The 27,000-nt window shown below is 37.1% G+C and overlaps 1 protein-coding gene across 5 annotated transcripts in view; it reads right to left on the bottom strand.

The window, feature by feature from the left end:
* Positions 1-27,000, bottom strand: part of TRAPPC9 (trafficking protein particle complex subunit 9) — a 520,942-nt gene that overhangs the window by 301,431 nt on the left and 192,511 nt on the right. For 4 of the 5 annotated variants that reach the window (XM_050890669.1, XM_050890668.1, XM_050890672.1 and 1 more), the window contains one exon: positions 25,382-25,492. The exons of the other annotated variant lie outside the window; for it this stretch is intronic. In XM_050890669.1, the coding sequence (XP_050746626.1) occupies positions 25,382-25,492 (111 nt within the window). The remainder of the gene's footprint in view (positions 1-25,381; positions 25,493-27,000) is intronic. 5 annotated transcript variants of the gene reach the window in all.

Raw genomic sequence — 27,000 nt, 5'->3', positions numbered from 1 at the left:
ACACATTATTCAAGACCTTTGACAATAATTAGTTTTTCTTTAAACACTAAAAGAACAAGAATGGGTTTGGAAACTTGTCAGACATTTCTGAACTGAAGCAAGGAAAAACATAAAAAAAGTGCAGTGAAATATGTGTGTAACAGTAAATGATGATTTAAAAAAAAATCCCAGACCAGCAACAGAATGCTGTCATAATAAGTATTATTTAGTTTAAATGATTTTAAAACCTTGTGGATGATCATTATTTCTGTGCAAGATCACTACTTCTGTGCAAACGTATTAGACACTACACTTAGATGTGAATACGTTTCATTTGTATGATCTGAACCAGACTTGAAAAAAGATGAATTTCCAAGTGATTAGCTCTCAGCATGTTTGTTTTTCAGTAGATTCAGAAAAGCTTATTTGATTCATTGTTAGTTTTTAATGGAATGTATTTTCAACTACAGATTTGTAATTATGTACTTTTTCATGGCATTAGTACTGTCAATAGTAGATACGGAGCTAAACTATGACATGCAACACACAGCCCACAGGTAGTCTGCAAGGCATCGCTGATCACTTGGTAGGCTTGCCAGGTTACTGACAGAACTTTTGGGAGCCTAAATCAAAACTAGACATGCTTCAGTCTGTTCAATTAGCTCATCAGAGTAAAATACGTTAATTGAAAATTACAACTTTTTCTCAGATTCAGTGTATGCACCTTGTGTACCAAATTCTACTGGAATAATTTCCTACTGGCTTCAGTTACATACAGCATTATGGCTAAATCAGTATTTAATTGGACCTGACACAGTCATTTTTGTGAGACATGCAGTGGAGGTACCAAGGCTCAATCTTTCACCAAAAGATGGTACGGAGATCAGGACTGCACAACCTCTTCCTCTTCCAAACATGAACTGAGACCCTAGCACGCATTAAATTCCTTAAGGTGCCCAAGCACACGGGCACTGGGGGATCTTCCACACCTAAGAGATGACAAAAAATTACATTCTGTCTTCTTCAGTTTTACTTTTCATTATAGATGCAATCATTTTAACTGAAGTACAACAGAGAATACCCTGTTGGGTTAAATTTTCTAATGTGAGCAATAGAATCCCATGTCCCTGGAATAATTCCTACAATTTCTACCATTTCAGTTGAAACATTTCCACCGTATTCCACATCCAAATAAGGATAAAGTATTAAAAAAATATATATATATTTCTACTATAACTTCTTATATCTGAAATTTCTTCATATGATTCCGTATCTGTCATGCAGTTTCTACTTCTCCATCTGAATGGTCTTAAAATAATCAAAAGTTCCAAATCAAGCAAAGAAAATACTTACTATTTGTTTAACTTAAAAAAAAAATTAACATTAAAATATTAAAAATTGCTTCTTGTTCCCCCAAATCATATGTATTTTACGTATTTAGTACACATGACATATAACGAGAATCTGTGTTCTGTTGCAGAGCTCGGACAAAGCATCAGGGTCCCACCTCTCCTGCTGTAACCTGACAGGAATTGAATGAGTTTAAGTACATCAATGACTTTAAGCAGATTTGATAACATGCTAGTAATATTGCCATAACTACTCAGGTATTAATAATGAACAGTTGCAAAACCATTACATACTCTTTTAATGAACTTCTGCTGTATAGAAACTTATAGAACTTGTGCTCCATGAAAACAAATATGTGACCGTGATTCTGTGATTCACCTACTCAGAAACCCTCAAACAAGTACATCTGCCATGCACGACTGCAATGTGCTGAGGTTGTCAGGAAGCCACATCTGGAAAACTTTAGTTATCAGGCCACTACATCTCGACAGATGTTGAAGAAAAGCAGGGATGCCTCCTGTTGGAAAAGCAGCTAACCAACCATTATATATTGATCACATATATTAACTGTGTAGAACCGTGAAACAACCTGTTGCAGTTGCTCATGATCGAGAACAGAGATGGAGTCATTTTTAGACTGTATGTGGGATTCCAATAAAGCAAATTAGCTGCACGGATTCCTCTGCTTCAAAAATGGGTATGCAGAATTGACCACTCTGGTACTCTGTAATGCTATACATGTAAGTATTATCTCTCCGTCACTGAAGGAAAATATACCTCTAATGCTTGTGCTTCCTCTAGTATCTCACCTGTAAGGCTTAGCTGTAATTTGGATGCAACACAAATATCTTCTAGTAAAGAAAGTACTTTTGAAAACCTGTTACCTTCTGTTTGATATATGTATTTTACTCTGATCAGCATCTATTCAGTTTTCATTCATAGATGGACATAAGCTATTTGTAATTTTTCTTCAATAAAACAAAGCAAAATATTTCAACTGAGACTACATAACAATTTAAACCAAACCCAAATTTTATTTTAACAGTACTGAGGCAGCAAAGATATCTCCTAGAATTCAAAAGAATTAAAACCCTAATAATCTTTAGTCTCAGAGATCAGACATCAACCACAAGCATAGCCGTCATTTTAAAATTACAAATGTATTCACGCTTAATAAATTAACCTTTTAGTTATGAACCTCTGATTAGTTTCTAATTACCATATACCACTAAAAGAAAACTCTGAACTGAACAAGTAACTTCTGATTTTCCAATATACTTCCAACATTCCTCAAATAAAGGCTAGGAAAGTTAAGGGATACACAAGATGAAAAAAATCAAAAGCCTCCAGCATGAAAAATACAATTGTGAAAATACATATATGTATACGTATATAATCTACAAAAGAGTGAGGCACCAACCTCTGACACAGGTCAGACCCGAACAGAATGGATTAAAGGGAATTGCAGAAAGCACACCAATAAAAATGGAGATGCCAATACAGATTTTTAGAAGATCTGATCATAATGAAAATTTCCCATTAGATACTTAAAAACAGTAAGGTGTCTTTGCTAGTGTAAAGAAAACCCATGAAAGAGAGAGGGAAAATGACACCATGAAAACAAGGGAAAGAATCTCCTGCTTTTCTGGATCTAGGCAAAAAAACTGGGTAGATTTCATGTCCAATTGGCAATGCCAACAAAGCCATCTTTAAAAGCGATAAAGAACAGCTCAAAGAAACTGAATATAATATTGGAACTATATGTTATCTTTGAAAGGGAAAAAAAATTAAAAAAATCCATTAAACAAAACAAATCCTTTTACAAATATTTTTTGAGAGAGAGAGAGATTTGAAAAATAAGGGGCAAAAAGTCATTAGGCTGGACCCCTGAAGGACCAATTTTTACTGGGCACCGTATTTCCTGGATCATTGTTAGTTAAGGGAGGACTTCCAGCTTCCCGCACAACTCACTCAGTTGCTCTGTGGGGAACCTTCCTACTCCTTTCGTCATTCAGGATCGAGTCCCATCAGAAGCAGAGATAAATACTTGGACTTCTAAAACTGCTCTTCAAAGACATGGGAGCAGAAGGCACATAGCAGCTTAAAAGAATCATGTCTTAGAAAACTCGGTCCTTAACAGAAAGAGTACACTTAATACTAGGATTCTGTTCTTTGTCAAGTTACTATATTACTTAAAGACCACATAACAAGTTATCTCAGGTGGAGATAAAAACTCAGAATCTTTTTTAACAAAAGTAAAACTGAAGCACGGGAAGCATTTGGTCAAAATCCTTCCCTCTGAGAAATTTTAGAGAACGCTACTTTTAGTCAAAGAAGTTATTTCATAAGCAGAAAGAATAATAAAGTCTGTTTCATAAGGATTTGTGTTCTTTGACTCTTCTTCACCCTCTAACCTCACACTTGATTTCTCTATGTTCCCTGCCAAACAACCAAAAAGCTCCAGGTGTCAAATCAAATATACATTCACTAAATTCTGCTTGTCTTTCTCAGAATAGGGGCAGTGATTTTTCTCTTTCCCCTCTACCCATCAATGATTTTGACAGAACTTTTAGGAATTAAATCTATCTTTGAGACCTCTAGACTCCAATTTACTGGTGAATTCAAAACTTAGTAGTGACAGAACAGAAAAAGCAATTGCATCAAACTTGTTTTGTTAGAAAACCAGATTCAAAAAGGGAGCTTGGGAAGGTCAGGCAGAGCACTAATTCTCGCCATAACCACTAGATTCCAGGTTCTGGTAATGAAAACAAAATCATAGTGTTTAAATCATATGCGTGGCTTCACAGCACATGAAGTTAATTACCTTTTGCAGGATTTAAGCCATTTTTTGGTAAAATAATCAGATTTAATCAGAGCTAACTCTTGAGCCTCAGCTTCTGTCAGTCTGTAAAATATTTGGGAGGTACCCAGGATCATGAATAGTCTTCCCACCATTTCGGTCCCTTGCAGACGCCGTACTCTACTGTCCATCGAGGGAGTTCTCTCTCTGGTGGTCTGGTACTTTTATCAGGTCTGGCACCCAGTAGTAATTGCCCTCAAACCAACTTTTGTAGATGAAAGACACCCTGAAGAATCTTGAGATATCTATAGTACATCTTAGTATCATATAGCAATAGTGTTTGTACAAAGACAAAAATGTATGGGACAGAGTATATTATAGAGACCTAGTTATATTTTTGACTAAAGGCCAGTCAGTCTCACCTCAATCCCTGGGAAGGTGAAGGAAAAAATCCATCAAGGAAACCATCTCCAAACACATGAAGGACAAGATGATGATCGGGAGTAGTTTGCATGGATTTATGAAGGGGAAACCGTGCTTTAACAACCTCATTGCCTTATACAATGAGGTCACTAGCTTGGTTGACGAGGGGAGAGCAACAGATGTTGTTTCTACCTCAAATTTAGTACAGCCTTTGACACTGTTTCCCATAAAATCATCATAGACAAGCTGACAAAGTATGGGTTAGCTAAGTGGACAGTGAGGTGGATAAAAACTAGCTGAACTACTGAGCCAACAGTGTTGTGATCAGTGACACAAGGTTCAGCTGGAAGTCAATCACTAGCAGCGTATCCCAGGGGTCAAGACTGGGTCCGATGCTGTTTAAAATCTTCGTTAATTACCTGGTTGATGGGGAAGAGTGCATCCTTAGCAAGTTCGCAGATAATACAAAACTGGAGGGAGTGGCTGATACACCTGAGGGTCGTGCTGCCATTCAGAGGGACCTCAACAGCCTGGAGAAATGGACTGAGTGGAATCTCATGAAGTTGAACAAGAGGAAATGCAAAGTCCTGCACCTGGGAAGGAATACCCCAGGCACCAGCACATGGTGGGGACCAAACAGCTGGAAAGCAGAGAAGGACCTTGGTTTCCTAGTGGACAACAAGCTGACCACAAGGCAGTAATGTGCCCATATTGCAAAAAAGGCCAACAGCATCCTGGACTGAATTAGGCGGAGTGTTGCCTGCAGGTTGAGGGAGGTGATCCTTCCTATCTACTCAGAACTGCTGAGATGTATCTGGAGTGCTGGATCCAGTGCTGGGCTACCCAGTACAAGATATGGACTTAGTGGAGTGAGTCCAGCATGGGGCCACTAAGATGATTAAGGGACTGGAGCATCTTTCATAGGAGGAAAGGCTGGGAGAGCTGGGACCCATTCAGCCTGGAGAAAGGAAGGCTCAGGAGGGATCTCATCAATGTGTATAAATATGTGATGCAAAATGGAGACGAGGGAGCCAGACTCTTCTTAGTAGTGCCTAGTGACAGGCCAAGAGGCACTGGCCACATTAAAACACATGAAATTCAATCTGAACATAAGAAAACTTTTTTTTTTTACTGTGAGGATGGTCAAACACTGAAACAGGCTATCCAAAGAGGTTGTAGAATCTTCATCTGTGGAGACATTCAAAAGTCCACCTGGGCACCTGTGCTAGGTGACCCTGCTTGAGTAGGGGGGTTGGACTACCCAAGCTCAGGAGGTCCATTCCAACCTAAATGATTCTGTGAAAACATATTTCATTAATATTTTTGATGGAGCATTCATATCCGAACCAAAATGCTCTTAAATAAATTTCCTGAGTATTTAAACCATATCTGTTGTCATTAATAATACAAAGAAAAAACTGAATGGCTCAAGCTGGCAGGAGTTTATGATTTATATTTTAACGTATGAAGATAAAACTTAATGTCACTTTAAACAAATTAATTTTTGTTGCCAATTTTATTAGACCATTACCCTCCATGAGTTTTCACAAACCTCTTGTGGTGAGTCATTCAAAATTGGATTTGTATGGCAAGAAGACACAGAAATGTGTTAACTGCATGAGTACTCTATTCATTTTCTAAGTCTGCTTAGTTATCTGGAATTATCTAGAAGTAGGATTTAATACAGACTGCAAAGCAAATTCTGAAAAATCACACTAAACACTTATTGTACACTAACTGAAATTCTTCTAATCGGGTATATGACTGACTTCCATTGAAACTCACTGTTACCTTAGATTTTTCTTCAGCACCTTCTCCTTGTCAAAGACTTGGTCAGTGTTTTAGTAAAAGGTAGTCTTTCCTGTGGTTTCCACTCTAGGCCAGCCTTCTGCTGAGTTATCACGAATAGTTCTTCCTAAAAATCTCTCCCCCTGCAGCCAGACTCCAAGACTGCTTTGTTACGTACATTGATCAAGATACTCCAACACTTACTCGGTCAAGAAAATGCAGTATTTCCAAAACTATGCTACCTGTTTAGAATCAGTCAGGATTCAATCTTATTATTACAGATAGTTTTTTGTTTCTGTTATTTCCCTCTTTTCTGGGACATTGCACAAGGCACTGACTGTAGTGGTGTCAGGATGAAACAGTATTTTATGAAGACTAAAATGTGGAGTTCATAATTCAGTACAATATATTATATTCTATCACAGTATCAAAAATAATTTTTATAGTTCCCCCAACAATAATAAAATTAGTATCTATGATGCATTAGATACATTCTGTATGCCTAAGTGAAAGATCTGAGAACACATTTGCTGCTGCAACTTAAATTAATATTTTCTTCTTTTTCCATAACTTTGTATTATTCCTTAATCTTTTGTAATTCCTGCAGCAGGAAGTATAAAACGTAAGTACTGATCAGAATCACTTTGTGTCAGGGAGAACACACACACAGGAAAAAGACATCCCATTGTCAATGGATTTGTAAACAAAACGAAGATATAAAATTGCTGTGAAAAACAAAAATTATAGTTAATGGTCAACACAATAGAAAAGTCAACACAAGGAGAAAAACTCTTCAGTAGGTGTTCAGCTAGAAATTCTTTTATGCAGCAAATGAGTATAATTTGCTATATAAAATTTAAGTTTAAATGCCTCAAAAGCTTGAAAAATTATAACAGCATGTGAATGCTGTTTTCTTCAATCCATATTTAATTTCGGATTTCCAACAGGGCTCTGGCATTTCCAGGACTGACCACAGGAAGAAACAATTTGTCTTCACCAACGCTCTAATTTTCTACATGATTGTAAATCATCATTTACATTTCAGACCACGATTGCTGATGTATTTAAAGTAAAAACTTCTGGAAATCTTCAAGCTGCTCTTTACACATCCCAGCTCTTGGTATCACTGCGTGTATATTTACATTCAGGTACATGGTACATGTTCAGCTGCTGCCAGGGCAGTGAATTCAGCACTCAACGGCAACGGCTACAGCAAACCCAGAAAGGCAGATTGTGCTTCTGCTCTTGGCACTTTCCTGCTGAGTGACAGCCAGAAAATCGCTTACCGTTTTGTCTCTCAGGCCCCAAATCACAACATACACCTCTTTTATAACATACTTAAGCATATGGATGAAAAAACATGCGAGACGGACTTTGTTATTCCAGTTAACTACCTGTTATATTAAATGACTGAAGTTTCCAAAAAATGAGTAAATATCAGTTCTGAATTCTGTTCCTGTTCAGATATACCAAGTGAAGAATATAGGAAAATCTGGAAAGCTCAACAGTGTGTTAGGCATTGTAGCATCAAATACATAAGGAAAGAATTAGGTTTCTACAAAAGCACCTTGAACTGGCTTCACAGTGACAAAATACCAATTCTGTATCCTACAAAGTTCTGTTACCTTCATTTTAAATTATATGAAAGGCAGACTTACTGTAAACAAGATATAAATCCTGTCCACCTACTTAGCATAGAGTTGGCCTCCATCTTATTCTTCAAGCTGAAGGAGGAGAATTAAAAATGCTGAAAGCCAACGACAATCTTCCAGAGCTTTCCATTTTGTTTTTATATTGAAAAAGAGGCTTCTGGTCAAAGTTATACACCAGAAAAAACAATGCTGAATGAAACATACCCCTGCAAATCCCTTGAGGAGGTATATAATTCCCAAATCTTTTTTTTTTTTTTTCCAAATTTCCATAGGGATCTTTCTAGCTTTGTAGCGAATTTCCATTCCCAGACATGAATTTAGAGCCCTTGTAAATTCCTTCTGACAAAGCATGGAAAGAAAATTAAATTGTTCTAAGAAGTTCTAGTGGATGTATTCTTGGGCTTCAAAGCAATTGAATGTATCAGCCTTAATGTTTCAGAAGTAGTCAACTGTGAATAAACATTTCTTACATCTTTTAAGTTTGCTGTGCCCTAAGCTTAAGTGCTGGTCTACATCAAGACTGAACCGAAGATACTAAAATGAGAAAGTTCGATGTCTAAAGGTTGTGAAGTTTTAAGAGTTTTTCTCATACATCTCAAAAGAAAGAAGGTCAAATGACTGCTGCCTGCACCTTTGGGTGAACTCTGCCACACAGAAATGGGCTGAGTGTAAAACAGCAGGTTGAATGTGCATCTGTATCCTTCACCTTACTGAAAAGTTGAGAATCCTCTGCCCTTTCCCTTCCTCTAATGGCATGGTTTGATTTACTCCTCTCATGTTGCCTTCTTTATGTCTACATTTTGTACCTTATCATAACTGCAATCACATTTCTTGCTGTTCAGCAGAACTGAACTATTCCTTCCAAGCTATCAAAAGTTACAGTGCTTGACAGCCCCCCATTCTACCTCTAACTTTTCTTCTCTGCGGCTCTGTACCTATGAAATGAATACTCTGGGACTGCTCATCAAGTCACTGCTTTGCTGTCTCAGTCCTGAGCCTGAAAAATGTAACTGAAGACAATCAAGCAATTAAAATTGAGAGTTCTTAGCCACTGGAAATGTTGTAACAATAATCCTCTAAAACACCTACAGGAAATTAAACAATGATATCATCAGCCTATGTGTAACTTTTTAATTCAACCTGCTGTACCAGCATATGCCACGTAACTGCATTCATACTAATATAGCACCTGTCCCAGGTGCTAATATAGCACCAGGCTAACTCTTCTTGTTGTGCAATCTTCTGTTTATTAGAGACTTACTTTAAATTAGCTTTTCAGGTCTTCAAGATATGGCTTATTTCCTTGTATCTCTGCTGGTAGTAATATCTGGTAATAAGCAACATGACTAATATTTGGTAAAAAACAACAGTAGCAGCCTGCATGAACCAAAACCATGTTTCAAGAGCATCTATATTATTTCATATCAAAACATTTGAAGGACAAAACAGATAGCATTTCAGTTACCACTGAAAGTTATGATTTAGATTTTTCTGACCAAGTACTAAAGAACAAAATGTAGAGTTTAGTTGCCAATTAGTCCTGCCCTGTAAGGCATTTTCTCACCCACAGTCGTTCTGCCAATTCATTCCATTTAGGATCTGTAACTTAAATAGAGGAGGATGGCCTAAGTTAAAAATAGCAGCAGCAAAAAAAGCCAATTAGTAAGAATTGCCACAATAACCTTTGTCAGGATAAATTTAAGGTATAAGGCTCAGAGATAGTTACTATGGCAACCACAGGCACTTGCAAGGTACCATTAATGAGAAATGCAGTACCTGTCACACAAGGAAGTAGATGCAGCAGCAGCCTGACAGACTATTTAAAGACACTGTTTTCTTCCCTGCCCCCTTTTTTCAAAGAGCAGCAGGAAAGTAAACTGCTACACCAGTAGCTTTAATATGTGTATTTTTCTAATTCTGTATTCTCTTCCCACTTCTTCAGTCACTGAACTGTTAAGACCCCAACATAAGCTTTATTCAGATTGAACAGGTTAGATTTACAGACATTACTCACGGCTTGTCTACTCTTTGCAAAATAAATTCAGCTCACAACTCGTAAAAAAACTCGAAGTAGCAAAAGGTGAAACATTTCACCTAGGTACCAAAAAGATATAGCCACTGCATTTATGATAAAAAAAATAGTTTTACTGTGTTGTGAAACAAGACATTCTGAAACTAAGACAAATATTTGTAAAAGAAATTGTATAAATTCTCATATTTGCCAATACAATGTGCAGCTGTTATCTTTACAAAATATATTTTACCAGTTGGAAATTATTTCAGATACACTTCTGGTACTTTTTCCAAATACACACAAACAAGTATTCAGTGTGAACAGCTTTAAAAAACGAGGTTTCTCCTTTTTCTACACAAAGTCCATTTCACTTCCATTTCTAGTGTTTACAAAAAAAAGCCAATTTCAAACCTGGACAGTCACTGCCACCACAAGCACCCTCATTAAAAACAAGCCTGTATTAACTCGTTACTGTACACACAAAATGACACAGTTCCCATCAGGACCCTAAATAATGTACTTTTCAGGACTGTGAAAAAATAATAAAATGTGTGCTGCTGCACCTCCTTGGTACCCCACCTGGAGTACTGTGTCCAGCTCTGGGGTCCCCAGCACAAGATCGACCCATGGACCTGTTAGACTGGGTCCAGAGGAGGCCACAAAAACGATCAGAGGGCTGGAACACCTCTCCTATGAAGAAAGGCTGAGAGAGTTGGGGTTGTTCAGCCTGGAGAAGAGAAGGCTCTAGAGAGACCTTATTGCGACCTTCCAATATGTAAAGAGAGCTTATAAGAAAGAAGGAGAGAGACTTTTTACCACGGTCTGTAGTGACAGGACAAGGGGCAACAGTTTTAAACTGAAAGACGGTAGATTTACATTGGACATGAGGAAGCAATTTCTTAAAATAAAGGTGGTGAGACACTGGAACAGGTGCCCAGAGAAACTGTGGATGCCCCATCATTGAAAGTGTTCAAGGTCAGGTTGGATGGGGCTTTGAGCAACCTGATACAGTGGCAGATGTCCCTGTCCATGGCAGGGGGGCTGGACTAGATGACCTTTAAAGGTCCCTTCCAACCCAAACTATTCTATAGTTCTATGATTTCAAACTACACATGTGGATGGAAAGGTTTGTTCAATACTACCACCATTCTCAAAACCTGGGCCAGCTGAAAGTGCTAATTCAACTACGCCGGACCCACAGGGATACACCTGGTTTATATACAGTGTCATTCACTGCTCCTACCCTCACTGTTAATGCGGATACGGTTCACTAAGACTTTCTCTTCATACCATTTGAAGTTTCTTCTTGATCGAGTCTGGTTTTGTTCATACCAAACTGAATCTTCATGTAGTAGAAGAATCCTACTAGAAGGATCTTCTTTATGAGCTCAGAAATTATTATCAATAAATAATTACTAAACTGTATTTTGTTACCTTTATCAATCCCAGAAAGGCAGTTCCTCTCCTTTTAAACACTGCAAATTAAATACTAAAATCTTTCCTTAAATAATACATCTCCTAAAATCAAAGCACTCAAGAGAACACACTGCGAAAACCAGATCAATGGTAGCTTGTGATTTAAATAGGTTAAATGTGGTCTTGGCAACTTAGCAGCCAAGCTTTCGCACTGGTATTAGCAGGTGTTAGAGCTCCTTGAAGCTGCAAAAGCTCTGCCAACTCATCAGGAGATGCACAACTCATTAACACTATTTTGATATAAAAGATAGGGCTGAGAACAAAGATTCCCTGATGAAGTAACCCTGGAAGGAAACTTTGGTGATCAGTATGTATAATTTACACGTTAGGCCCTCATTTGTCAAAGGGAAAGGTTTTAGCTGAGATACACCCATTGTTGGGATTTTACCACACATGTTTCATAGCAACTATTAACAGAATTAATATTCTGCCATGTGTTCTGCGGAGTTGACATATATTTCACTTTGAACTGGAAAAAAAAGACAACGAATAAACACTTCAGGAAAAATACAGATGACCTAGTAAACTCTTATAGCAGGAGTAATTTAGAGAGAAAGATTTCCTCATGCAAGCAATGACTCAGTAGATTCTTTCCAAAACAAGATTAGTTTCTAGAGACTTACACAGCAAAGAGGAAAAAATATTTTAATTGTATTAAAGGCATGTAGCCACACAAACCACTCTATTATGTTATACTGAGTATATCTAGTTTCAATACGTACCTGAATTTATCCAGATTATAATTTTTAATTTTTTCATGTAATTTGTAACGCTTTCAGCTGATTTTAAAAATATTAAAGCAAAGGTTACTGTTCCTGCTTGTCCACTGCTTTCCCCTCTCAGTTAAAGGACAGACCTACGACTAGCTGATTGGCATCAGCACAATTCATGGGAAAGAAGACTCTGAAAGGAAGCAGAGAATAAGCAACTGGGGAACAGAGAACTATCTTAGAGTATTTGAAGAATCTGAAAGAGCACCTGTCATCGGTGAGGAAAATCTCTATTCCATCCCCTAATAATCTAGTATAAATAGGCTCCAACCCATTACCAGCTCCTCTCCTTAAAGCTGCACTTCAGCAGTGCAAGTCCTGCATCAACTGCATGTGTGCGAATACTCCAGAAACTTTCAGGTCAGAAGTCAGGAAGAGATCTGGGGACAATAGCAAAACCTTCACCAAGAAGTAAATAATTAGTTTGTGAAGATAAGAATCGATAAACCAGTTTCCATTTAACCACCTTACCAACAGTTATACCAGATAGCAAAACTTTAATCCCGTAACTTAAAGGGAAAAAAAAAAAAAGATACTACCAATCATCTCAGGCTATTAAACTCGAAATAGTTTTATAATTCATTCTTCCATTTACAATGTCTGCTTGCTTTTATTTTCTTTTTTCCTCAAGTGTAACAGCACCCACATTCCTCTGTCACATCAGGTTCCTTTTTGCAGATATTTTCTTCCTAGCACTTCCTTTCAACTTAAATAGTTCCCAAGTATTGCCTTCTCATTTGCTAAGATCGTACCAAAGAAGTGAAAACACCCGACCCTGTGCTAATACAATACAGCTGCTTAAAAAGATGGTTGTTTTGTATTCAACTACTATTGAACCCTGGGCAGCATTTTCATAGATGTATGTATTAAAACCCACATCCAGTTCCTAAAAGGTAAAAGACAGCTCTGAGCTCATCATTCACTATTTAAAATTTGGATTCTTTTTCCACCCTGTTCATCACTTTGGATTTATTAAGACTGAAGTTCACCTGCCAATTTATCACCTTGTCCTTCTGTAACTCCTCACAGTCAGCTTCCCCCTTTACAGCCCAGAGTTTACTATCGGGGACCTTCCCAGCCCACTGCTCACTCCTCTTCCCACACAGTTTCCAAAGAGGCTGAGCAGCTCGAGGCCCAGCCCAGAGCCCAGAAGGGCTTCAATGATGACCTGATCTCTTACAAGTGATTATTCACTCCTCTGTCACCTTTCTCTTAACCAATTAATAACTTTCCCTTCTTATCCCACAGCAGCTTGGATTCTCTATCAGCCTTTGGTGGGGAACTCTGTCATATGTCAATAACTGTATTCATTAGATCCTCCTTACCCAGAAGCTTTTTAGCTCCAATGGATTTATGACCTACATCTTCCCTGCATAAAACCATGTTTACTCTTTCCCAATTCAGCACACTTATCCGATGCAGATGTACACAAAAACCCTGAAATAAACCTGTAATTAACCTTCTTTATTACAAGTCACCCTCTCTCCTGAGGGTCCTCACCAACGATTCAATATATTAAATCTGGAATGTTTCCATAATGTCGGGATCTTTCATAGCCTGAAAGCACTATATAAGACAAGGAGTAATTTAAAAAGTGTATATATGGAGGTTTTAAACGCACCTACCGCACTAGACAGAAATCAAAGTACTAGAGGATTCAGATTTAGAGTTCCTCTCTCTCTAGTAACAGTCCTTCTGAGGGCCAGAAAATTAAACAATGATCTTGTTTGAGAGCTGTCTATTATTCTTTAAAAATCCAAAGCTAGAGCAGAATTCTTCATTTTTTATTACAGCTGTCAACTGTAAGAAAACAAATTAGAAGCAGTATGTGTTTTCCAAAACTGAGCAAATGTGCTTCAAATGCTGCATTGTGGACTAAGAGCATACCAAGCTAACGTGGGTAAAGCTCGCCCTTGGGAAGATCCAGCCATCGCAAGAGCGGGCTGGAGTGGAGAGACAAAGTGGCCTAAGAGGAAAGATTATGGACTTAACGCCACCCCATTCCCTGCCAAGATTATACACTTCTATAGGGCAAATCATACATTGCATTCAAATTTATCAGAAAATTGATGGGTTTTTTTTAATTTAGAACCTATAAATCCTTGCATTATTCCAAAGAAGGCTTCAACTTTTTGCCTATGATCCCAGTTAGTATAGTAGCATCAGGAGAAAAAACAGAAAACAAAGATTCCACTTCAAACCAACTTCTGGAGACACCTTTATAACTGCAAAATGAAAATTACATAAAAAGCCAGCTTTATATGCTACAGCATTTACATAACATCTTTCAGTGATCTTTTCAGATCACTGTTGGTTTAGGTTTTGTTTCCAGTTAATGAAGGAAGAAGTAAATGGATGTTAAGACTGAAGAATAAATTCAAGCTGCTGAAACACTAATTTTAAATGACTGTTCTCTTTGAAGGAAAGACTCATAAAACAGCTATTTTAATTAGACTTTTGATCATCTAAAATAAATTAATAGGAATTGGGTATTTTCATTTCCAACTTCAGGAAATCTACGCTGTACCATTATGATCTTTTACAGAACATCAGAGAGCAGGCAGAAAGCCAAATCAGTGTAACATCAGATTGTAACTTTAATAAATCCTTTGGCCATTAAAGCAGACGTAACTGGCAGCCACTCAACGCAATCTTCTTTCATCCCATTAACGCAGTCACCATGTCACCACAGCCACAAAACACAGCAAGTGCTCCTAAATAGAGACAGTGCTATAGGTTAAATTAATCTATTTATCTACAGATATCAATCAAACCAGGTGTGACCTGGAGCTGTACCTATACCCAAATGCTCACTCTTTTACTGGCAGCATGAACAAAAATGTCCTGAAATGTGTTAGGTAGCTTTTTCCCCGAAAATAAAGATGATGGTTAATTAAGAAATGGACTAAAACTATTCAGTTATCATCACCATTTGAACCTACAACCTCTAAAGGTTCTACACATCCAGATACCCTTCACTCCCTATTTCCAAGTCTCCAAATACCGTATTAGAGCAATTTATCACGAAAATAAATTCCACAGCAGTTTTTCATCTGTTAGATGAACGTACAAGGCATCAGGTTTTAGATGTGAATGAGCAGAAAAAGTAATGCATCTGATCGGACCTGCGAAGGAGGATTGTGCAAATAGACACTATCCCCAATAACACAATACTTAAAGTAATATATGAGTCCGGAGGCCAAGAGCCTTACCATAAACTGGCACTATGACATCTATAACAGCAGACAAAAAAAGGAAGAAAGGCTAGGGAAAGGAATTAATCCTCGGGGAGAGGGGTGGAGAATGACAAGATAGGACAAATGTTGGGATGACAGAAAGTCTTAGAAGACAAAAGAAAGTGATAGAGGAACCAATTCATATGGGCACGTGCCCAATAACACTGTTGGCTTTGGGAAGAACGAGTGAGTTTATCAATGTATAGGTAGATTTTCAAATCAAAGAATACTGTAGGTTGGAAGGGACCTCTGGAGGTCATCCAGTTCAAATCCCTCACTCAAAGCAGGGCTGGCCTGGAAGCAAAGACCCACATTTGCAGCACAGCAGCACGCCAGTGATACCTGTTTTTTGCAACCCTGCTCCCATCCAGGCACACAGCATAGCATAGCACAGCTCCCTTCGCCTATCGTGCCTTAGGCAGCGCCGCATTCAACTAGACAGGAAAGAATTATGAAATAACCTCTGCAGTAACAATGTTTGCAGCCTACCTTGAATTTACGCTGCAAGGCAAGTCTTACAGAAATTTGGGCCATGCCAACTATATTAGTAGAGCTGCAGATACGCACTTCCCTACTTGTCTGTGCTGATCTATATGGCACCTCCTTCTACCTTGTGGTTGTCTCTCATCATTTCACTTAGTATTCCTAGCTTTCTAACTTGGACTTTACGAAAAGAGGAGAGCAGCAACACCCTACCTCAGGTGTGCTGACCACTGAGTAGGTTCGGGACAAAACAGAAATTTTCATTAAGTTTCCATCTCACAGAAATACTGACAAATACCGGTAGAAAAAACAACGTTGATTAATACTACTTACCTTTCTCCTTCAATGTTCAGAAAGTCCACTAGAAAAAGAACAGACAATCCCCAAACTTCCATGGAATCATTTCTTCCTGTGAATATTGGTATTTTTTATTTAATTCTAATGAGGAGACTAATGCCCAGTGAAAGATTGATAACGTTCACCTTCATTCTCCACTTTTTTCCATCATCCATCAATGTTGAAACATCACTTTCTAAAACCACAATATGAATCTATTGGCTTGAATATGTGTGAATTAAGGGCAAGCATAAGCCATTTCAACTATGAATTCCTTCAGGAAGCAGAATTTTTTCCTGTTTAGCTTGTTGCTCCATTGTTATCTAACAAAAGAAACATTTATGAATTTTCTTACATTCTTACTTTTTCTTCCACATATCTTGCACAAAAATGAAAGCCCAGTAAAAAAGTATCAGCACTTCAGCCAATATTTTAATAGGCCTGCACTTTGTCGAATGCTTCCACAAATGTGCCTAGCACCCAAAAATTTCAATAAATAAATAATTTTTCCAAGTATTGAAGAAATGAAGGAAGGAAAAAGTCTGGTTTCTTCTATGAAAAAAATAAGAGAGCTCTTTTTTTTTTTTTTTTATAATTTGTAAATCTGAATTCTGAAATCAATTATTCTGACTTTTTTCAAGAGATAGCTTTTGAACCCTGCAACCCGTGATCTACTTATGATTTAAGGGGAAAAGGAAGATGACTATTTGGGATTTTGAGTGATTTATAGATCATCTAAAACTAGGATAGCAAACTTGTACTATATCTGTGTGATATTTTGTATAAGGGCCAACCTATCTAGCCATGTTTATGCTGTACCCTATTAAACTTAATAAATCCTGTCAGAGACAAACTTGGCCTGCACTCACAAACCTCTCGTTTCCCTAGCTGCATACACAAAATATTAGAAATAGTGCAAATTGGGTCTCCTGAGGTCAAGTCAATATTCAAAGAGGTCAGAAAAATTGCCATGCAGGCTAGATCCAGCGAGTTAGTCACCCCTGATTTAGGAAAACAGTCAATTTGCTTAGACCTACTTTTGAAGAAGTGGGAAGAGAAGAAGAATCTCATGAAAAGTCATATAATACCAAAACAGTTGCTACCAAGTGCAGCATCCTCCAGTTGATATAATCAATACATTGAGTCTTTCAAATGAAGTTGAGGGTGTGGAGGGGAGAGGAGAAACACCTAATACAGACAAATCTGAGAAAGCCTACCCAAAGGGAAAGTCTCCATACCAGCAATTAGAGAAGGGGGGTGTATCTGTGTTCCAAATATGTGTGGTTTTGACAGAAACAGAAATGCTAAATTCCAATGCAAATCATAGGAAAGAGATTCTGTTGTACATTGCCTATAGAAATACACCATAACTATATATTCAGAACAAAAGGATGATATTGCACTGGGGAGGGAATGGAAGGAGAAACAGGCATCTATTCATGTATTTGTTGCTGTAAAACCTACACGGGCATTTGTTTTCCCATCATCAATTACAGGGACAGAACACTGGAAAAGGTCTTCCTGTTGGAAAATGTGGCAATTGCAGGCAGGTCTTCAGCAATTCCGCTGAGGGCACCTTAGAAGCAGCCAGGTTCTTTGCCTCCACTTCTCTGTGAGGGAGACTGCTGAACAATCTGATGATGTCTGAGGCCCAGAAATCTCTTCATTTCTAGCCATACTCATAGACAGCTCAAAGCTCAATTTTTCTTGGTGTCCTCACCTCCCTTAACCTTTAAAAGAGAGCCCTTCTCTGCCCCCGACTTCACATTATCTCTTTTAAATTTTACTGCGCTTATCAGACCAAAGTCAATGTCTACATTGTTTTCATCAGTTATCTGCATCTTCAACCGTTTCATCTCCTATTTCTGGTGTACGTGTGACCAGAACTGAATGTCATAATTCTCACTTATAATTCCCTATTTCTATTTGCCTGTCCTGTTCTCAGATTACATTTGTTTTTTTGCAGTACACTTGCACTGAGGACTCACAACCACCCTGCAATCACCCATCATGCTGTCGTGGTTTAACCCCAGCCAGCAGCTAAGCACCACGCAGCTGCTCGCTCACTCCCCTGTGACCCAGTGGGATGGGGGAGAGAATCGGAAAAAAACCCTCGTGGGTTGAGATAAAGACAGTTTAATAGGACAGAAAGGAATTAAAAAATAATTATAATTATTATAATAATATGACAATAATAATACTGAAAGAATTAGACTATACAAAACAAGTGATGCACAATGCAATTGCTCACTGCTCGCTGATCGACGCCCAGTTAGTTCCCGAGCAGCGATCCGCGCCTCCCGGCCAACTCCCCCCATTTTATATACTGGGCATGATGTCATATGGTATGGAATATCCCTTTGGCCAGTTTGGGTCAGCTGTCCTGGCTGTGTCCCCTCCCAACTTCTTGTGCCCCTCCAGCCTTCTTGCTGGCTGGGCATGAGAAGCTGAAAAATCCTTGACTTAGTATAAGCACTACTTAGCAACAACTAAAAACATCAGTGTGTTATCAACATTCTTTTCCTACTAAATCCAAAACACAGCACTATATCAGCTACTAGGAAGAAAATTAACTCTATCCTAGCCGAAACCAGGACAATGCCTTTGCACCTTACCAGAGAATTAGAATCCTACAAGAGACAAGGTTGGAAGGGACTTCAAAAGAGCATCTGGACTAACTTTTCATGGGAAGCATGCCCCTTTCAGTGAAGGGATTCCTTGAGTGCTCTAACTATAAAGCAGTCCAAAACTGAAATTTCTCTTTATTATTCCTTCTATTGCTCTTTATTTTTTATTATTCTGTTTATTATTTTGCCAGCCTATAATTTTTGCAGATTCTTCCTGTAACAACTCCAATTTTTGCAAAGTGCTTTGAAATAAATATGAACATTAGAACTGGATCATACTATGGATCTGACCAGTGCTAGATATATCACGCTTCCCTACCCAAACAAACATTGCCTTTCCAATTTCCTCATTGAAAATAACTAATCACTCAGAATTATGTAGTATATTCAAAAATTGATTTGGCTATTAGTAAAAAAAGGCAAGCCTTAAAAAAATTAAACGTGTATTTAACAAATGTCAAATAAAAGACAAAATAAAAACAATTACCCTGAAAACAGCAGGTGATTTTCATGTTTTAGTTAATACAACCTTTGATATTTTTTAATTTGACTTGGAAGTATCTCAGAAACCGCCAGCTTGCCATGGATTTAACATGAAGACCCAGGGAAATTGCTGTGAAATTTTATTTTCTCTCGATGACAGCATGCAAAGCCTTAGTCATAGCAGCTTTGTCTTTAAAACATAAAATGTAACAGCAATGTAAGGAAAAGATCATTAATCTCTCATACAGATAACATGCCCTGTCATAAACAAACGCACAAATTAAACACTGACTTGGCACCTATGAGAAATAGCAATCATGATTTACTTACACATGGACAATAAATTTATTAAGGGAACTTATGGTTTAAAAAGGGACAAAATTTTTAATTCCCATACCCTTGGGAAGAGGACTTATTTCAAAATGTTTTCAAGATGTATGTGCACTGTTAACTAATACTGCAGAAACTGCAGTACACCACATCATGGACTTCACAGCTCAATTAATCAACACATTTAAATAAAATAATCAAGCAGTAGTCAATGGCCCTCATTAATAGTACGCACACAAAGGACTTCTAAAAAATTCTTTACTTTCCATGGATGAAAGAAACACCATACTATGTGACGAGAGGTATAAAAATGAAAATAATAATTTGTTTATTTAATTATTCTTGACTCATTAGAATTTAACAAAAAAAGTATTTAAAAATAGTTGAAGTCAATACACACAAAAGTTCACTTATCAAAACTGAGAAAAATACCTATACTTCTGCTGACTTTAAAAAAAAAATCAACAAAACTTTCTATAGTGGATACGTATAAGTAAACTCACTCATTTAACCCTATAACCCTGCTAAAAGGCAGGAACTGCCAACCCAGCAAGAAGCTTGGCAGTTCTTAACTTCTGAGGGCTGACTTCACTACTGGAGTATTTCTTTAGCCTATTTTTCCTTACACAACTCCCAACCAAAAAAAAAAAAAAAAAAACAAAAACCAAAATTCCATCATGTTATTCCACATCAGCACTCCCATGGGTCACCAGTACTTGTCAGAACTTGTAAATTTTGCATAAAAGCCTCTGCCATTTGAATTACCAAAAAAAGTATTTCCTCATTTATGATGGCCTGTACCAGTAATACACCTACCCAGAAGCTTCAGGGCTACTTACTATTCTCAAGAAAATACAGCTCTCAATAAATTTTAGATTTCATTTCAGCATCTGGTGGAGAAGATATCCTCTCTGGTGGGGAAGATGCCTGAATGATTAAGAGGTCCTTCACAGCTCCTCCATGACTGACACCATTTGACCCTTTTTTTCCAGCCTGTTCTTACTCAGGTCCCGTTTGCTCTTCATTTCTTAACTCCTCACTCCAGTCCTATTCCCGGGCGTTCCCAAGCTTTAATCCCTATGGTCCTCACACCAAGGCCAAAACAGTCTGAAAACTCTAATGTCTCAAAGCATTACATCTACAGCCGCCAACTGTGGAGTCTCATATATGTGGAAGACTTTAACAACTCAGTTGTGTTGTACCACAAGGATAGATGTGAGGATTGATCTACTTAGACCATCACCATGATAAATCTTCCACTGACGATGACGTTTGCCGTTCCCTAATGCCAGACACACCATGCATAGAATAGAAATGTAAAGGCAATGCAGGGTATGTTGTACAAAATGAGATATCCTGGGGCACATAATGAGATAACATCTATTACCATAAATTACGAAGTGATTTACGCATAAATGAGGGTTGTCATGAAATTTAATTTTAATGGTTTGATAATCAAGTAAGAAACACAATAATTACCATACCTAAGTTTTCCAATAAATTAAAGTCACTGCTAGTGGCAACACTTTTTTGGTAACATACATAATACAATTGCCCTCCAAGAGCTGTCTGCTATATTCTTCCATTTCAGCACAACCTGTTGAATGCCACATTACTGTGATAAACAAGTTCAGTTTTACTGCTGATTACATTCAAAACATTTCTATGTTCATAACAAAGCCCCTTCACCAGTGTGCAGTAGACTGCTTCAAGAAACAGCTTTGCAGACAGGAGGCTCCGATAGTCTAGAAAAATACCTGAAGGCTGAACTTTCCAGTAGCATGTATCAGAGAACTTGTTTCCCTCATCATCACGTGAAGTATATTCAACCGGACAGATTAACAAAACATGTTGACACCACAGTGTGCTTTATCAACATATTTTTTATTAACTGAAGATGTTGCCAACATCTCAGCATCACTCACTGCAGCCAGAACTTCAGTAAAGTAACTTGTCTCACAACTTTTTGTCGGAACACCAGTTGTCCAATGTATTTCCCTGTGTATATTAAAGCTTAAAAAAACTCTTGCAGATGTAAAGCAGAAAAAAATCATTTGATTTTGAATCTAGCTTTGTAATGAGCCCTAAATTTATTTTCAGGAGTTCAACAAAGGACCCTCCAAAACCCTTGCTCCTCTCTTTTCTTCAACATACCACCTCACAGGAGAGGGAGGGCAAACTTCCTTTCTTCTTCTCTCCTCCAAATGAGTCTTAGTTCTCTCTCCTCCCCACCACAATCTTCTGAGAACAAAACACCTCAAAGTAAAACGTATCACTAATTGTCCCACAATGGGACACAAAGGAACATTTCAAGTCATATGGAAACCAAAAAGGGCAGTATGAAGATCACTAAGTAACATCTTGGGATACAGGAAAAGCCTGATCCTTTCCATTTGTCTGTCTGCAGAACATATAATGATAAAAGACAGAAAAATGAGTGAAGAAAATAATCACCAAGCCCAAATTAACATTTCTTACTATAAAACGATAGGGAGCAAAGCATGTGTTCCTCTATCCTAAAATAGAGGGAAAAGAGTGTTGCTTCTCAGAAACATTGCTTATATACATATCCAAGAACAGTTACAATGCACACACTGCACACACTAAATACTCCCAATCAATGGCTTAAAAATTACAGTAAATTGTAAGCATAAGGTTTTCTGAAAGCTAAAATGATAATCTTCACTAGTCAGCAGAATAATCTTACTCTACAAAAAGGCATATATTTTCCAGATAGTATTTTAATGGCCTAAAGGATGTCACTTTTCCTTAATAGTACCATTTTTTCATACTGCATGCAGTGTTATTGTAACAGCTATTATCTCCCTATCTCTAAGTTAATTGAAGCAAACTTCAATTCAGACATGAAAGTAAAAAGGATGGTAGTATTCTATGCATTTGATCCATTTTACATAAACACATGTAAGCCGGAGAACAGGAGCGGGCTGGAATGCACCAAATAATATGGATACTATAAGATGGATACCAGGGACTGCCCTGCATGGACTCAGCAAGACTTGGCAGTGCCAGTACCGATCTGCTGATGATCCCAGACTTTTTTTGGCATTTCTGCTTCCATCTCCTCCACCCTCCCCATTTCCAGCACCATGGCCAATTGTATACCTTCATTGTAAATCAAATACGTTATGGAGAGCACTTTAATAAGTGTAGCATCCAGAGCCTTCCATCACCGTTCTTCATTCTACATAAAAGCAATGGAAGAATCCCCTGCAAATTCCCTCTCACCAAGCACAGGAGGACAAAACTTATATTCTACAGTGATGGCTCCGTAATATAGAAAAGAGAAGCAACACATCAGAGACTTCCAAGTTATTTTACTTTCTAAACATACAAAGCGGGAAGCAAAGAGGCAAGCATAAGCAGGATGCAGCATTATCCTTCTCTGTAGGTCTGTGGCAGAGAATATGAAAACACTTATAGTCTCCAGCAATAAGAACAGGAACAAAGAAAACAATTTCCTGCTATCTACACTTTGTCAGGACAGAAGATTTCAAAATGATGGTGATGAATGGAGGGAGAGTAAATTACAAAAGGAAGCAAGAGTGACCAAAGCTGGCAAAAAAGTTATAATTTAAATAAGAGTGGAATGAGGAAAACATTAAGAATGAGGATGGAATCAAGAAGGTACAGGCAAGGGGAAAAAAACCTGAGCTTGACTGAAGACCCTCTCTTTAAATATTAACCAGACATTAACAAAAATTGATGTCCAAAGAAAAAAGGATAAAAGGAGAATCTAAGAGTAGGCCTTGTTGAAAAGCATTGTATATTTGGACTGAAAACACTTGGTTCAAACACAAACTCCTGAGAATGATTGTCCTGTGTTAAAAAAGAAAGATATAGAACCACTGCTCAAAAAAGGGGAAGATTTCTGATTCTTTTTTCTTTTCTTTTTTTTTGGTAAGATTAACAAAAGCCCTTTGCTAGGAGGAGGAAGCTAATTTTAAGGCCCACTGTATGTTTCACCTAAGTTTCTGTAGCAGATCCATCAGAATAAAAATTAAAACTCTAAGCAACACAGGAGCTATATACACATTGTTACAATTAAAAGCACTTATCATTCAAGAAATAGGTAACAAATGAGTTTGGAACTGATAGACAACTCAGTGCAATTTTTAACCAAGGGCAGAACAATAAAATATTTTGCAGTAAGAATAAAAATCACTATCCTTAAAAGGTTTAAATACTTGCAACAAATACACAATCCACCTTGATAAATGAGTGTTTCAAAAGACTTACTGAAACGGTTTATATTCATTACAATATAACGATTTAGGATATTTAAACTTAAATTATTAAATCCATAGAAAAATAAAAGTAATTCAATCAAGGAGATGCAAAGTAATTTTATAACCTTATTTGTAGCATTATTTTTATTTTTTACATATTATCCCAAAAATTGAGAGTGAAAAATTTCAAGGAGTTTACCAACTACAAAAATGATGGGAAATAGCAAGAAGCATAAAAACAAAATTACAAAACAATATAGATAAGAACATGAACATTTTGGTGAGTATTTAGACTGCTTTTAAAAACCGAAAAAAAGCCAATTCTTTCTAAATAAAAGGAAAAAGCTCTGTATGTTACTGATATTTTTGTTCATTCCTTGATAAAGTAAAATTGAGAAAATTCAGCCTTGGTTTGAGTCAATGTATTTTCTCATGGTTGTGCTTTTGGAGTCACTAAGGCAAAAAGCATTACAAATTTACTGCTATTGTTACCTATTCTATGCTTCTTTTTGACAATTGCATGCCTTGCAATTGATGTGGTTTTACTTTGAACTTAATATTCAGACTGAGATTTGAAGACATGAAAGTATCTCTCTTTAAATAAGTTTATCAATTGCATGATTTAAGACCGCAGCACAACTCTCCCAAAGAAGAGAACTGTGAAGATAGCCCATGACCAAACAGAAACATTTCCTTTTTCACAGTTTCATCTTTTTAAGATGAAAATGGTGTCATCTAGATGTAATGATCATCTGAAGGAGATAAACCAAGCAACCTAGGGTACAGCCAGCAGTAGGAATCCTAGGTAGATACATTATGGCAAATAATGCTTATAGTTAGCTACAAAATGACTTTTACATCACCATAGTAGGGTTGTAAGAACCAATACATATAACAGCCTACTTAATGTAAAATATTTTTTCCACAGAGATTGTGATTGCTTTTTCTTCAATTCTATTTTTCTTTCCTGCAGTTTTCTTTCTACGAAAACTGATGAAATGGCTAGGGGAACCACATAAAGAAAAGATTATTTAAAACTGGGAAAGGATAATGAACTAGTGAGATCAGGTTGTAACATCAGAACTATGTTCAGAGTACATGAAAATTATATTAAAACATTCTACAAAAACAAGTTAAATGAGCTGTACACCTCAGAACCAACTATTTTGTATTTTGTTATTTTCAATACTACTAGACTCATAGCCAAAATAAATTCACTTGAGATATTGCCAGAACTCAGTGACGCACCTTAAAGAAAGTAAAACTCTTACATTCTTTGACATGTGTACAATGTTAAAAAAGAAAAACAGGCCCCAAATATCATCAATTGTGTATAAATAAATAATAGGGTTAAAAACAGGGCCCTTTTAATACTGAAAGTACTTACCGCTGACATTCCCCAGCATGCAGAATTAAATCTTCGTTATTCCTAGCACTGATGGTCAACTCATGTTCTGTAGAATTGAAGACATCAAGAAGTAGATGGCATTGCCGGGTGCTGTTCAGATGAGGGGAGAAAAGAGTAGCACAATTTCAATAACACACTGCAGAACTATTATACATACATCAGAATTAATATTTATACATAAATATAAATATATATGCATAAATATACATACATTTACATACATATCTTTTATACTATACTCCAATTATAAGAGTATCTTACTCTTTTACTAAAAATAACTTTTTTTAATAACTGGAATTTTTTTTTTTAAATAAAACTAGACAGAAGCGTATATCCTAAAGAGAAGACATTCCATGACAATTATGACCTGCACAATATTAAGCTCCATAGAATTTCATCATCTGTATATATTCTCACTCCACAGCTTTCAGATTCACTTCTATGGAAAAAGCCACAGATTTTTTTCAGTTCTTTCAGAATTCACATGAAACAGTTTTATTATTTTCAATTACCTTGACATTATCTTTTTAAGAAACAAATTTACAAGCAAAAATTTAAATCCTTGCCCAGTGTCAGGGAGCAATTCCATTTACTACAATGGCTGGTTTGTCTACAGACCAAAGCAAGCTGGCAACAGAGTAGCTGGCATAATGGAAAAGTACTCTAGAGAGAGACAACTCTGTCCCTCTGTAAGAAAGGCAAACACAGGCATCTCTCACAGAAAACCTTGTATTTGTCAGCTACTATCCTTCAAATCCAAATTTCCCTAGAAGCATTCAGTATAAACATACCAATCGCATTTCTCGTAACCTTAGGAAATAATACTGACAAAGCTGCAGAGAAGAAACTTAATTGTAAATTTTTATTCTTGTTTATAAACTTTTCTTCCTTGTGAAGCTAAGCACAAATAGCAGCACTGAGTGATTATAGTATAATACACATGGAAAAATATTGGAACCAGATACCAAAATGCCAAATACAATCATACAGCTGCAATAATGCTTCATCAGTCTACTCTGAAATTCAAAACTTCCTAAGAAGCTGCTTAACAACAGAGAAATATCCCAGCCTTAAGCATCACTACAATTTAGCTTTAGCTATCAATAACTTTGAAGTTTAAATGCACATATAACAAAATTAGGTGATTTATTGTGAATTACAGTATAAACTAGTATAGCCATTGTGCAAAGATTATGGATCATCTCATCCCATACAATTGCTATCAGAATCAATAAGTAGGGAAAAGTAACTTGCATTCGGTGTCAGAAGTAAAACCCACCAGCAGCATTAATTTACGAGAGTTCACTTGAAATCAGAAGCTCCCCAAAAGGGAAGAAAGAGGAATATGTTGGTAAAGTGAGCGTCGTCAGAGCCATCCTTCGAAAAATATGCATGTTCAAACTCAGTAAGATAGAGTTGTGTGTCTCAGGCAACCAAGTATATTTATCCTATTGCATAATACTTTACAGTTAAACTGAAACACCAGCCATTCCAAAGGCAATTAAACTCAAGAGGTGCAAGAGTTTAAGAACTGCTCTTCTACTTTGGAAACAGGTTCTCTGGTTCATAATACAACTCTCTCCTGAAAGTCAAGAGAT

Source organism: Gymnogyps californianus, chromosome 2 (genome assembly GCF_018139145.2).
Source record: "Gymnogyps californianus isolate 813 chromosome 2, ASM1813914v2, whole genome shotgun sequence".
Taxonomy (NCBI): Eukaryota; Metazoa; Chordata; class Aves; order Accipitriformes; family Cathartidae; genus Gymnogyps; species Gymnogyps californianus.
This window is presented reverse-complemented; position numbering and strand designations above follow the sequence as displayed.